The sequence below is a fragment of the Pelophylax lessonae genome (genome assembly GCF_965119305.1).
Source record: "Pelophylax lessonae genome assembly, chromosome: 5".
Classification (NCBI taxonomy): Eukaryota; Metazoa; Chordata; class Amphibia; order Anura; family Ranidae; genus Pelophylax; species Pelophylax lessonae.
Window position 1 is genome coordinate 215,756,320 of NC_138772.1, and position 12,241 is coordinate 215,768,560.

General features: G+C 38.9%; 1 protein-coding gene across 1 annotated transcript in view; it reads right to left on the minus strand.

The window, feature by feature from the left end:
• The window catches only part of ITGA9 (integrin subunit alpha 9), a 578,355-nt gene that overhangs the window by 367,334 nt on the left and 198,780 nt on the right, over positions 1 to 12,241 (minus strand). Inside the window, exons 9-10 of the mRNA XM_082257332.1 lie at positions 8,756 to 8,893; positions 897 to 1,002 (exon numbers count right to left, since the gene is read on the minus strand). Of these exons, the coding sequence (XP_082113458.1) occupies positions 897 to 1,002; positions 8,756 to 8,893 (244 nt within the window). The remainder of the gene's footprint in view (positions 1 to 896; positions 1,003 to 8,755; positions 8,894 to 12,241) is intronic.

Here is a 12,241-nt window from a genome sequence, read left to right on the forward strand (position 1 = left end):
CTTTTTATAGGCCATCAGTTGAGACTAAGCCAGCTGATAATAATTTGCACTGACAAGGGGCACAATTGCTTTCTAATTACTGATTTCACTGGTGTCTTGGCTTTCCATGCCTTTTTGCACCTCCCTTTTTTCATGTGTTCAATACTTTTTCCTGTGTCATTCCACTTTATTACACATAACTTAATTTCTGAATTTTTTTGTTTTGGTTTCGTATGTTTGGATTGGGATGTTACCGACATGTGGTTAAAATTTAATGTCAATAGCACCATTAGAAATATTTTTACCTAGAAAAATTGTGACGTGTTCAATACTTATTTTACCCGCTGTATGTATATATTTACACACATATATATATATATAAAATATAGATAAATATTTATATATACACACATATAAATAAATATAAAAAAGAATACAGGAAAAATATTTTTAAAAAAAATATTAGTACTGCTATGAAAATTACTGAGTATAAATGGCAAATTATCAACTTTTAATGATCTCAATCAGGCATGTCCAACCTGCGGCCCGGGGGCCGCATGTGGCCCGGAACCACAGGCAATGCGGCCCACTGCCCCCTGACAAATTTTTTTTTTGCTGGGGAGGAAGAAAGTCGAGTCGGGGGCACAGAGGCTGCCTCGGAGGGGATCATCCACTAGTTGTGTTAAATAAGTGCTGGGGGGTGGGCTTTTGCACGGGAAGGGCAAAGCGGCGTTTTATTACTTGTATACATTAACTATAGTATATATTTTATATGCGGCCCGAGAAAATTTCTCTACACTCAATGTGGCCCAGAGAAGCCAAAAGGTTGGACACCCATGATCTAAATAATTTAATGGTTTCTTAATACAAGTTTTTTTTTCTTCAAGAATTAACAATACATGTACAAAAATACTGACCTGAATAACCATCATCATCGATATCCCCAAGGTTAGCCATGCTTTCCCCGAAGTGTGCATTGTACGCATTGTCACCATTCAACACAATTTGTTCTTCCATTACTGCCTAGCAAACAGGAAACATAAAAATGCTTTAGAATACACAGCAGTAGAGACCCAGTTAATAGATGGATATCCCGCTGGATGATTGCTTGGCTTCACAATCTATGCAGGAAACACCTGAGTAGAGATTACACTTCCTATCTAAACAGACACAACACTGCTTTTAATATATACAGACACATTTATCGCCACATGGCAGTGACAGTTCTTTGAAACTGATTACAATAAGAAACTAAATGTGACATTCATACTGACTACAAAGGGAACATACAGTAAATTACCGCACCTAGATGTGCTGGATTCAAAACTAATGGATAGTTGTTAATTAATTTATGATGGCAAGATAGCAATCTTATGCCTCGTACACACGCAACGATTATCGGCTGACCGATCGGCCGTCTTTTGTCCAGTGTTGTTGTGTTGGTTGAAATGTGCTCTAGACTGCACACACATTTTTTCGGCCAACAACCAACTTCAGAAGTGATGTCATGTGCTGGTTTACTTTCCATGTGTTTTTTCTTCTCTGAGCATGCCCAGTCTTGCTCATCTGATTTTTGTCTGCCGAAATCTGTACTGACTGACGAACAATCGGCCGTTCTGTTGACGGCCAACAAAAATTTTATAGCATGCACACCAGATTTTGTTTGGCCGAAAAGTCGCAGTCGGTTGTCGGAATCATCATACTAACAAGCCGACAATCGGCCGATCGGACGTTGGCTGAAAATTCACGGCCAACAATTGGTGCGTGTGTACGAGGCATAAAGCCCTGAATCTGCCAATGAACTCCGGCAACTACAGTAGACATAGCCTTGTATGTGTTCAGCTTTTCTAGGGTAGAGGCCGGTTAAAAAAAAGATTATATTGCAGCTTACCAGTACTTATATGTGGTCCCTGAATTTGTTTTCAATTAACAACACTCATTTAGTACAGAAAAGAAGGGTTTTATGCATGGTTTGCCATCCCTCAATGAATGTCCAATTGTCTCCATCCCTATGTGTAAATATATAAAAGAAAGAGAATTGTGGGACTTTAAATGAATCAATCTTTCAGATTGATTGTGCTTCTAATGAGCCTTTGCCATCAATCCCCGGAGTATATCCTTGGAATTCCTTATTCACCTTCACTTTGGTCCTCTCCTTCCTGTTGTCCTTTTGCTGGTTGCAATCCATGTCTCAGCCCCGGAACAGGCAATCCCTGAATCCGCCTCAGTCCCCCTTTCTTCTGACTGGACTGTTTTGAGGATTTATGACACTGTTCAAGTTAGTGTCTATTCCTATATATCTCTCAATATCATCTATTTCCCCTTTTTACAATATATTAATACAACCCATATTTCCATTTTTAGACATACTTTTTAAGCTCCTGATGAATGGACGGAGGTCCACGAAACGCGTAGAGCCTACAATTACTCCAATGTTTTATTTTAACATGCTACATTGCAAGCTTATGAGCACAGAGAATATTTACATGTTGATAGATCCATTACATTCTTGAGTGATCTATTATTTGGTCCTAGAAATTTTGTAATATATTTGGATTTACTATGTATTATCATATTTGCTCTGTGCTGTATCTCTGTATGTGCTTATGTAACAGTGATTCTTTATTATATTTATTCTATCATTAAAATACTTCATGTCCAATTTTACCTCATTTAAAGTCCCACAATTCTCTTTCTTTTATATATTAACAACACTCTTTTATTGCACTGTATATATAGAGCGGCAATGTTGTCAATTCAGGTCAGAACTACAGAACACATCTCCCTCTCCTATTCTCCATAACAGAGAAGTGTTTTGTAGTTGAAAGAAATAGCTTAGATCAATGGTATTTGATAACAGTCAGCAGAGGCAGATATTACAGGAAGTCATCAGTTCACACGATTTCTGGCAGGATCATCAGATATATTTTTGCCTTGTTTGAATAGATATAACAAAATGCTTTCAATGGTATATTTAACAGCCAAAAGGGAGCAAATATTAAAAGGGTTTGCATACATTTTTATTACACAAAGTATTTTGTTTTTGATAGAATAGAAAGAATAGAACATCTGTCAGGTTTTTATTATTATTTTTTGGCCGCGTTTACTGCCAACACCAGCACTGACTGTTGTCTATAACCTCCATTGCCTGTAGATCAGTCTGCTTAGGAGTACTTTTGAGTCCATTTAACATTCTGCCATTTCACCCAGCCCTGATGAAGTGGGGATGGTGTGGCTGCAAAAATGCACTGACAATCCCTTGCCCTGCTTGTTGGACTCAGTTGAACAATAAAGACTTTGGACTCCTAAGGATTTTCCTTTTGGCACTCTCTTTGATGAATTATACTTGGATTTCTCAAGGTATATGTCCTCTCCTGGAGGGTCCATGTCCTTGTTGCCAGAACAGGAATAGAGAGAAAGAAATTCCAATATTATAGCGACAACTGTCTAAAAGGGTTCGTTTTCTTCTATACTTTGGAGAGATCTCTCTCTCACTTCGTGTTGAGACAGGTGAAGTCAGAAGTAAATGAAAATCTCCCCAATGGGACCCAGCCTAAAAAGGCCAATGGCCTTGAATACAAAGCTACTGGCATGCTTGTAAAAAGATGCAGCTGAGAATTAATTTACTGTGCTTGTTGAGCACCAAAAACTTGAATCCCATGTATGAAGTATCCCTCTGAAAAATAATCTGTGTTTCTCATCGAACAACTAAGTGGCTTCACTGTATTTCATGCATGCGTTGGGGAAAAAAAAAAGCATGACGTTGTTTAGTTAATTAAAAGGAATCAGACTGTTCTTCGGTAAGACACGTTGCCCATCAGTTTTTTTCTGGTTTAAATATTGCAATGCTTCTGTACTATATTTATTATCTGTCACATAGTCAGTTAGGCCCCTTTCACGCGGTCCGCTGTCCGGTGCGGACCATTCTCTGCTCAGCGGGGATCGATCCGCCGATCCCCGCTGAGCAGGCGGATGACAGCTCCGTCTCCGCACTGTGTGTGTGTGCGGAGACAGAGGTGTCAGAGACCCACTGCTCTCTATGGGGGAATCGGATGAGAGCGGACCATCTGTCCGCTCTCATCCGATCTGACCCCCTGGACGGATGGAAAATAGGGTTTCCATCTGTCTGGATTTCACGGACAGGATCGGATGCAGATGGCAGCAGGTGTCAGCGGACATATCTCCGCTGACATCCACTGCCCCATAGGGATGCATGGAGGATCCGATCAGATCCGCCTAAAAAACTGATAGGCGGATCTGATCGCATCGTTTATGTGAAAGGGGCCTTATGGTTTGTCAGTGTCTGAAGTGACAACTTCTCATAGTAACAGATCAGATTTTGCCTTTCAGTCTCTTGCTGTAGAGACAATTGAGTACCGTCAAGTACATTGTCTCTGTCGCAAGTGCACTAATACGGCTGCAATGACCTCAAGCAGTCTCTTGCTGTAGTATGTTATGGGTAAAAACAACTATTTTTAGCACTTCTGACAATATATACAAAAATCATTTAAAACATAATAATTATACTGAAAGACGTAAAGATATATAACACAAATCCAAAATACGTTAAAGTAAATCTGTTCTAAAATGTAGAAAACCAAATACAGCATTGAAGGCAGATTTTTGTACTTTACCAAAGCCTTGTTGATAAACCAGACCAAAGCTAACTGAAACTAACTTAATTCCAACCCTAATATCGGGCACACACCAAAAATGGTCAGTTCGATAGGAACCAGCCGACTTTGGGCCCATGTGTACATCTCCCCAGTCCTTGTCATGAGACCGGCTTCTGTCAAACAGGCATGCGGGAAAACCAGCATCCGATCAGCATCTAATCAGTGTGTCCTGGCGAGGGGGCGATCCCCCTGTCAGAACACAATAGCAGAGGATGGGAGATTTCTGTAATAACATCGCTTGTGTTAGTACTGTGATCTGTCAGTTTTTTTCATTCAGTCCCTTGGATTGAAAGGAAAAAAGAAAAAATGTACTGTGTGTACCAGGCATAACGCTAACTAAACCTTGAACCATAACCCTTGGTTTATCAACAAAGTTGAGTTGGTGATCTCATGGCTTTGTTGATTAACAAAGGGTTAGCAGGGGTCTTCAAAATGTTTCTATCATGCCCCTCCTTTGGAAGCATTTAAAATGTTATACCCCCCAATACACATTTTTTGCATCCACCTTCATTTTGCCTATCCCATTGACTTCAATGCATTTTAGTATATCCTGGTACATTATGGTTTCTGTAGTTATATACTAAATTTTTTCTTCGTGTTGGTTTACTTTAATATCGGAATCTTATAAAGAATCGTTTGCATGGGAAAACAGATTTCAGTACTGTAGTGTAGAATAAAATGAGGGAGCAGAGTTTAGGTTTGAAATTCAAACTTGCATTGCAGAGTTGATATCTGCAGCTCTGGTGCCTTCTATTTAAATATTTAAGCCCCCATTCATACTAGCGCGACTTGTTAGGCGACTTGGTCGCCTGACAAGTCGCGGTGGGTCGCTCGCCATTGATTAGCACAGGACCTGTTCTAATAGGAGCGACACAAGTCGCTCCGACTTAGAAAAAGGGTCCTGTACTACTTTGGGGCGACCTGGAGGCGACTTGCATTGACTTCAATGATATGAAGTCCGTACAAGTCGCGCCGAGGTCACGGTGCACGCTATGCACCGCGACTTCACAGGTCGCCCCACCAAGTCGTGTCGCCCCTGTCTGAACGGGGTCTTACACGAAAGACAGGAAGTGGCTTTTAAGATTGCTATTGATAATTGCTCAAAATATTGTTACCCACAATGAATTTAACACCAATATTTCAAGTAGTATCCAACTCACTGGAAACATGGCACTTTATATTTTCAGTAAGTCCACTACATGTTGTTGGGAAAATAATACATATAAAATATGTATATCTCTCATAAATATTACATTCTGTACACACATACTTTTATTTGGACAGGAATTACTAAACTTCTCTACAAGACTGAATACGTTGATTCAACTTCACTTCTAATATGCCAATTTATACATATACAATTTATGAATAGAGGAAATATATTGTTTACATGTAGCATTTGATTGCTCTTACAGTGCTTTAAAAAAGTATTCATACCCCTTGAAATGTTCCACATTATGTAATGTTACAACCAAAAACCTAAATGTATTGGAATTTTATGTGATAGACCAACACAAAGTGGCCCATGATTGTGAAGTGGAAGGAAAATAATAAATGGTTAAGTCAATATATTGTAGAACCACCTTTTGCTGCAATTACAGCTGCAAGTCTTTTTGGGTATGTCTCTACCAGCTTTGCACATCTAGAGAGCGAAATATCTGCCCATTCTTCTTTGCAAAATAGCTCAAGCTCTGTGAAATTGGATGGAGAGCATCTGTAAAAATTCATTTTCAAGACTTGCCACAAATTCTGAATTGGATTTAGATCTGGACTTTGACTGGGCCATTCTAATACATGAATATGCTTTCGGAACTTCGTATGGCTTCCTTTCAACAATGGCTTTCTTCTTGCTACTTTTCCATAAAGGCCAGATTTCTGGAGTGCAGAGTGAGATTCTCCCACCTGAACTGTGGACCACAGCAACTCCTCCAGAGTTACCATGGGCCTCTTCAATGCTTCTCTGATTAGTGCTCTTCTTGCCTGGCCTATCAGTTTAGATGGACAGCCATGTCTTGGTAGGTCTGCAGTTGTGTCATACCCTTTTCATTTTCAGATGATGGATTGAACAGTGTTCAAAGCTTGATATATGTTTTTTATAACCCTGCTTTAAACTTCTCCACAACTTTATCTCTGAACTGTCTGGTGTGTTTCTTGGCCTTCATGATTCTGTTTGTTCACTAATGTTCTCTAACAAACCTCTGAGGGCTTCAGCGAACAGCTGTTTTTATACTGAGATTAAATTACACACAGGTGGAGTCTATTTACTTATAAGGTGACTTCAGAAGGCAATTGGTTCCACTAGATATTAATTAGGGGGTATTGGGGGGTATCAGAGTAAAAGGGGCCTAATACAAATGCACGCCACACTTTTCACATATTTATTTGTAAAAAATGTTGAAAACCATTTATCATTTTCCTTCCACTTCACAATTATGAGCCGGATATATATGAGAAATTTGCAGCTCTCCACCACCAAACTTGAATGAAGTATGTCGAGCAATTATGTGCCACTTTGTGTTGGCCAATCACAAAAAATCCCAATAAAAATAGATTTACGTTTTTGGTTGTAACATGACAAAATGTGGAAATGCGGGCGAGTTTTAGGATAGCTGGCCGGCTTTTTCAACCCACATGCACATTTTATATGGAATTGCTGTAAGTGCATTCTTATAATTTTTATAATAAATATTTGGTGCGTTTCACACTATGGCGGATTTATTGTTTTTCCTAAGGGGAGCGATACCATTTTTATACTGTGGAGGTGGATGTGTGGACACTCAGGACCATATACTCGTGGTTCCTCTGCACTCAAGGGGCCCTGTCAGGGTTAAGTCACAGGCATTGTTGACCATACAAGTCCCTATTCTTTGGTACAAGGCCAATTTATTCTGGTGGAGGAATTTTCACTCTTTGTGTCGAAAGTCACTCAATGTTGTAAGAAGAAGCAGATTGGAAGAAAATATTCACCTCACTGGTGGTGCATACACAGATGTGAATGGACTTTGAAAAGCAATGTGTGGTGTATCCCTTTTTAGAAAGTGGTACAAGAGCAGTTAACAGGCACTCAGGAGGTAACAGTGCCACCTCCTGAATGCCTGATTTTTTTTTCTTTTTTAACAGCTGAACAGGGTCTGTGAATGGAAATGCCACACACCAACCACAAGCCTAGCCTAACTCGTTATTGCAGCATGGCTCCATGGATGGGCTGCTTTTGGCGGCAGTATTGTCCACCAAACGCAACAGAGGGTATCATTTTTGCCGCAGCATTTGTGTAAACCCTGTCCGGGAAATGTGCAAGGCTAAGGTGGGAGTGGTTGTCCCAATCCCCTCCCAACCGCAAGAGCAAATGAGCCCTCAGAGATACTATAAAACGGATAGGTGTAAATGAGTTACATAGTTATGTAGCTAAATATATTCTGCAGCCAACTGTCATAAAGATCCTAAAGACTTTTAGGATTTGAGGCTTTTTCAAATTCTATGGAATTCCCGTATGAATGAAACACCAACTACTGAAACTCTGCCAAATGCAATACTGATTTAAAAAGTCTCTAGAAAATGGCTATATGTGTGCAAGTCAAACAGATTTATGTCAAAGGAAATCCACAACAAGGAAATGAGAGTGTAAAAGATACAGCATGTCTGGAAAAAGTGAAAACCCGCTGATGTCCTTGTAAAGATTCAGTAAAATAATTAACACACATTCTATTAGTGACACTTCAGCTCCTGGTTTTTATACATAGATCATTTCTAGCATGAGCTATATATATATATATATATATATATATATATATATATATATATATATATATGAGGTATATATATTTATATCTGATGGGTCAATGTAGGAAACAGCACCAAAGCATTGAATTGAATTGTGAAATTAGCCTACTCTGTGACCAAAGAAAAATGTACTTTTTTTGGTAGGTAAAACAGTAAACATATATACAGTACATAGCAAAAGCATATTAAGCTCTTTAAGATATACTTTAATGCAAATACTTTTTTTTTCTTTTCTTTTTTTTAGATTTTACATTTTCATATCACTATTTTACGTGTATTACTAAGACATATTATCAATATTTTGTATAAGGCGTACTTACATTTCCTCTGTTGATGTAAACAGTCACTTGTCCTTCATCCCTCACCTCTGAGAACATGGGAGCCCCCACCAGGAGGTCTGATAGGCCATCAGCATTGAGATCAACTGCACATAAGGAGGAGCCAAAGTAAGAGCCCATCTGCAACCAAGTTGAGCCATAACAAAGCATTCAGTATTTCCGCCCATAAAAACAAAATATTGTGCATTAAGTTCAGTTGACAGCGTTTAGAAAATGTAACTCTGTTAAGCTTCATTGTACACTGTGGGGTTGATTTACTATAATGGAGAGTGCAAAATCTGGTGGAGCTCTGCGTAGAAGACAATCAGCTTCCAGGTATTTTTTTTTTCAAAGCCTAATTGAACAAGCTGAATTTAGAAGCTGATTGGATAACATGCACAGCTGCACCGGATTATGAATGCCCCAGTTTTAGTAAATCAATCCCTGTAAGTGAATTCTGCGTTTTGAGAGTTCCATTAAATAATATATGTCAAAAGTAAGGCATTAGCACAGGCCTTGCAAAGACTTAAAGTCGAACTTAAGCCAGAACTGCTTTTCCTTACTTTTAGATGAAGTAAAGAAAGGTTAGGACTTACTGCCATTGACCATACTGGGGACAAATGACTTTTTTTTATTGGTAACATCTGTCACCAGGACATTAAGTTGGGGAATCCCCCAATGAAGACACAGACAACAATAAAAACATGTAAAAACAGGACATAGGTACCTATACTCCCTTTGTCTTCTAGATATGTTTTTATTGCTATCTTTATCCCTGACTGGAGAGATTTCCCCTTCACTTTCTGTCCAAGTGACATGACAGGGACATGCAAGGAAGTCTCCACCACAGCACAAAAAGTCATGCTCATTCCCTACCCTATTTAAAACAACATAAAAAAGGCAGCAAAGAAGGGGATGTTATATTATGTGTTGCCCTATTTCTGTTTTTTTCTTTTTTTTCTGTTTTTTCCTTAGTTTTTCATATTATTCACATTGCCTAATGTATTTTTAATAAGACAATGTTCCATACATAAATATGTTTGATGGGATTTGGTTCACTTTAAATAGATCTCCAAAGAAAATTTTTTTGAACAAAGTTCATAAATTGGGCATTTTTAAAGAATTACACTAAGCACTAGTTGCATTAAAACGGTACAATAGCAATATCGTTTTTAGAATTTTAATCTTTAAACACCTCTAAATATAACAAAGCAAGGGAGGTTTTAATGTTTGAACTTGTATAATCTTTCATGGCAGGCCAGTGTTGAACAGGTCTGAACCAGGAAAAACAATAAACCTCTATGATGAACAGTCTACTTTTCTGCTCTGATGCAGTAGAGGTGTTAAACCTCCTGTCCTGGGTTTCAAATAAGATGCCTTTCAGATTCAAAGCAAGTGGTTAAATTGGTAATATCTTCCCATAGATCCTTGTGAAGTGCAAGACTTTCAGTTACAATGATTGTTGCTGAATATTACAAAGCTTACAACAGTGAAAGAAATGTTTAATGTTAAAATGATTTCCAAGAAACCAACTTTTGACAGTTTAGTGCTGAGTTCAGCTGTGAGAACAATGACTGATATGTGCTACATCCATGGATTGCTAAAAGTAGCTTTATAATATATCTTGCATCTTTATAGTAACCGTCTTCCATTATTTAATAAATATGGTTACCTTTATATATGACTTTATTGTCAGCAGGGTCTAAAACCCATGTCAGTCCCGATATCTATCTACAGAGGTACAGGATCCGTCCTATGGGCTACAACATTTGCTTCAATTTGCATGTTGTACTGCAGGCCACAACGAAAATATCTTTACCCATTGGTAATTACCCAATAGTCCTTATCCTATTGGGATTGGGGTGGAAAGCGATCCTCTGGCATATAGCTTCCATAGTGAAAAAATTGACTTCTGCCTTGGCCAGCATAAACAAACTAAAGTAATTAGTGCTAGACAAAATAATTTGATTCTGGAATACTAACTGTTTACGGTCACAAATTGCAGGGCTTATGGAGTCCTAAATAACTAGTTCATTATTTATTTTAGATAGTCTGTAAGTATTTCATCCCAATGACCTCTTATATTTTCTCTTGTATGTTTGTAGACAATCACATACATTGTTAACCACTTAAGCCCCGGAAGATTTTACCCCCATTCCGACCAGGGGGTATTTTGCGATTCGGCACTGCGTGAATTTAACGCACAATTGCGCGGTCGTGCGACGCTGTACCTAAACGAATTTGATGTCCTTTTTTTCCCACAAACAGAGCTTTCTTTTGGTGGTATTTGATCACCTGTGCGATTTTTTGATCACGCGCTATAAACAAAAAAAGAGCGTCAATTTTGCAAAAATAGCAATATTTTTCACATTTTTTTATATGAAATTCCCCCAAAAAAAAATGTAAAAATCAAAATTTTTAAAAATTTTCGGCCAATTTATTTTATGCTACCTATGTTTGGTAAAAAAAATCGCAAAAAGCGTATTTTGATTGGTTTGCGCAAAAGTTATCGCGTTTACTAACAAAGGGAAAGATTTTTGTCATTTTTGTTGTTTTTTTTTTTAACGCGTAATGGCGGCGATCTGCGATTTTTTTTGCGGTACTGCGACATTGCGGCGGACAGATCGGACCCTTGACTGACATTTTTGACACTTTTGGGGTTACCAGTGACATTTCTACAGTAATCAGTGCTATATATATGCACTGTTACTGTAAAAATACACTGGTAGTGAAGGGGTTAACTTTATTTGGAAGGGAGGGGCTGTGTGTGTCCCTAGGGGCGTGGTTTCTACTGTGATTGGCTGTGGCTCTAGCTGTAAAGACACTGATCAACGGATCTACATACCAGATCCGTTTTATCAGTGTCTTTGCAGCGAAGAGAATGACAGGCAGTTTGTTTACACAAGCTGCCTGACATTCTCCCTCTCCCCCGCCGATCGCCGAGTGACCGGCGGACATCGGGTCCGCTGGTCACACGCGCGGGGGGGTCCGTGACCACGCGGGAGCGGGAGCGCGCCCCGGGGGGCGCGCGCTCGCTCCCTAGACCCTCACAAGCAAGCAACGTAGCCCTACGTTAGTTTGCCTGTGAGGGGCTGACCGCCGACGTAGATAGTCGTGCGGCGGTCGGCAAGTGGTTAAATAATTCCTACTAGCAATAGGGGAAAAGTAAAAACAAGAAGCATATTCTTTCCAGATACACATTTGTAAAACTGTGCTAACAATCATTACAGACAACCATGAATAGGAACTCTTATTTACTAAGAAAAGCTTACAATGCAATGATTGTTTGATACAAGGCCATGATGATTTCTCCATTCTGTCTGTGTAGTGTCATATGTTCTACATATTACGCAGTTAATTCCGAAAACATAAAATGCCTAATTCTCATTTCAGTTAAATTCAATGTTATCTGTACGTGTTATAGTTATCCAAGCAGAGTTGCATGTGAATAATTTACTGGTTAGTTCAGTGAATGTATGTTCACATTAA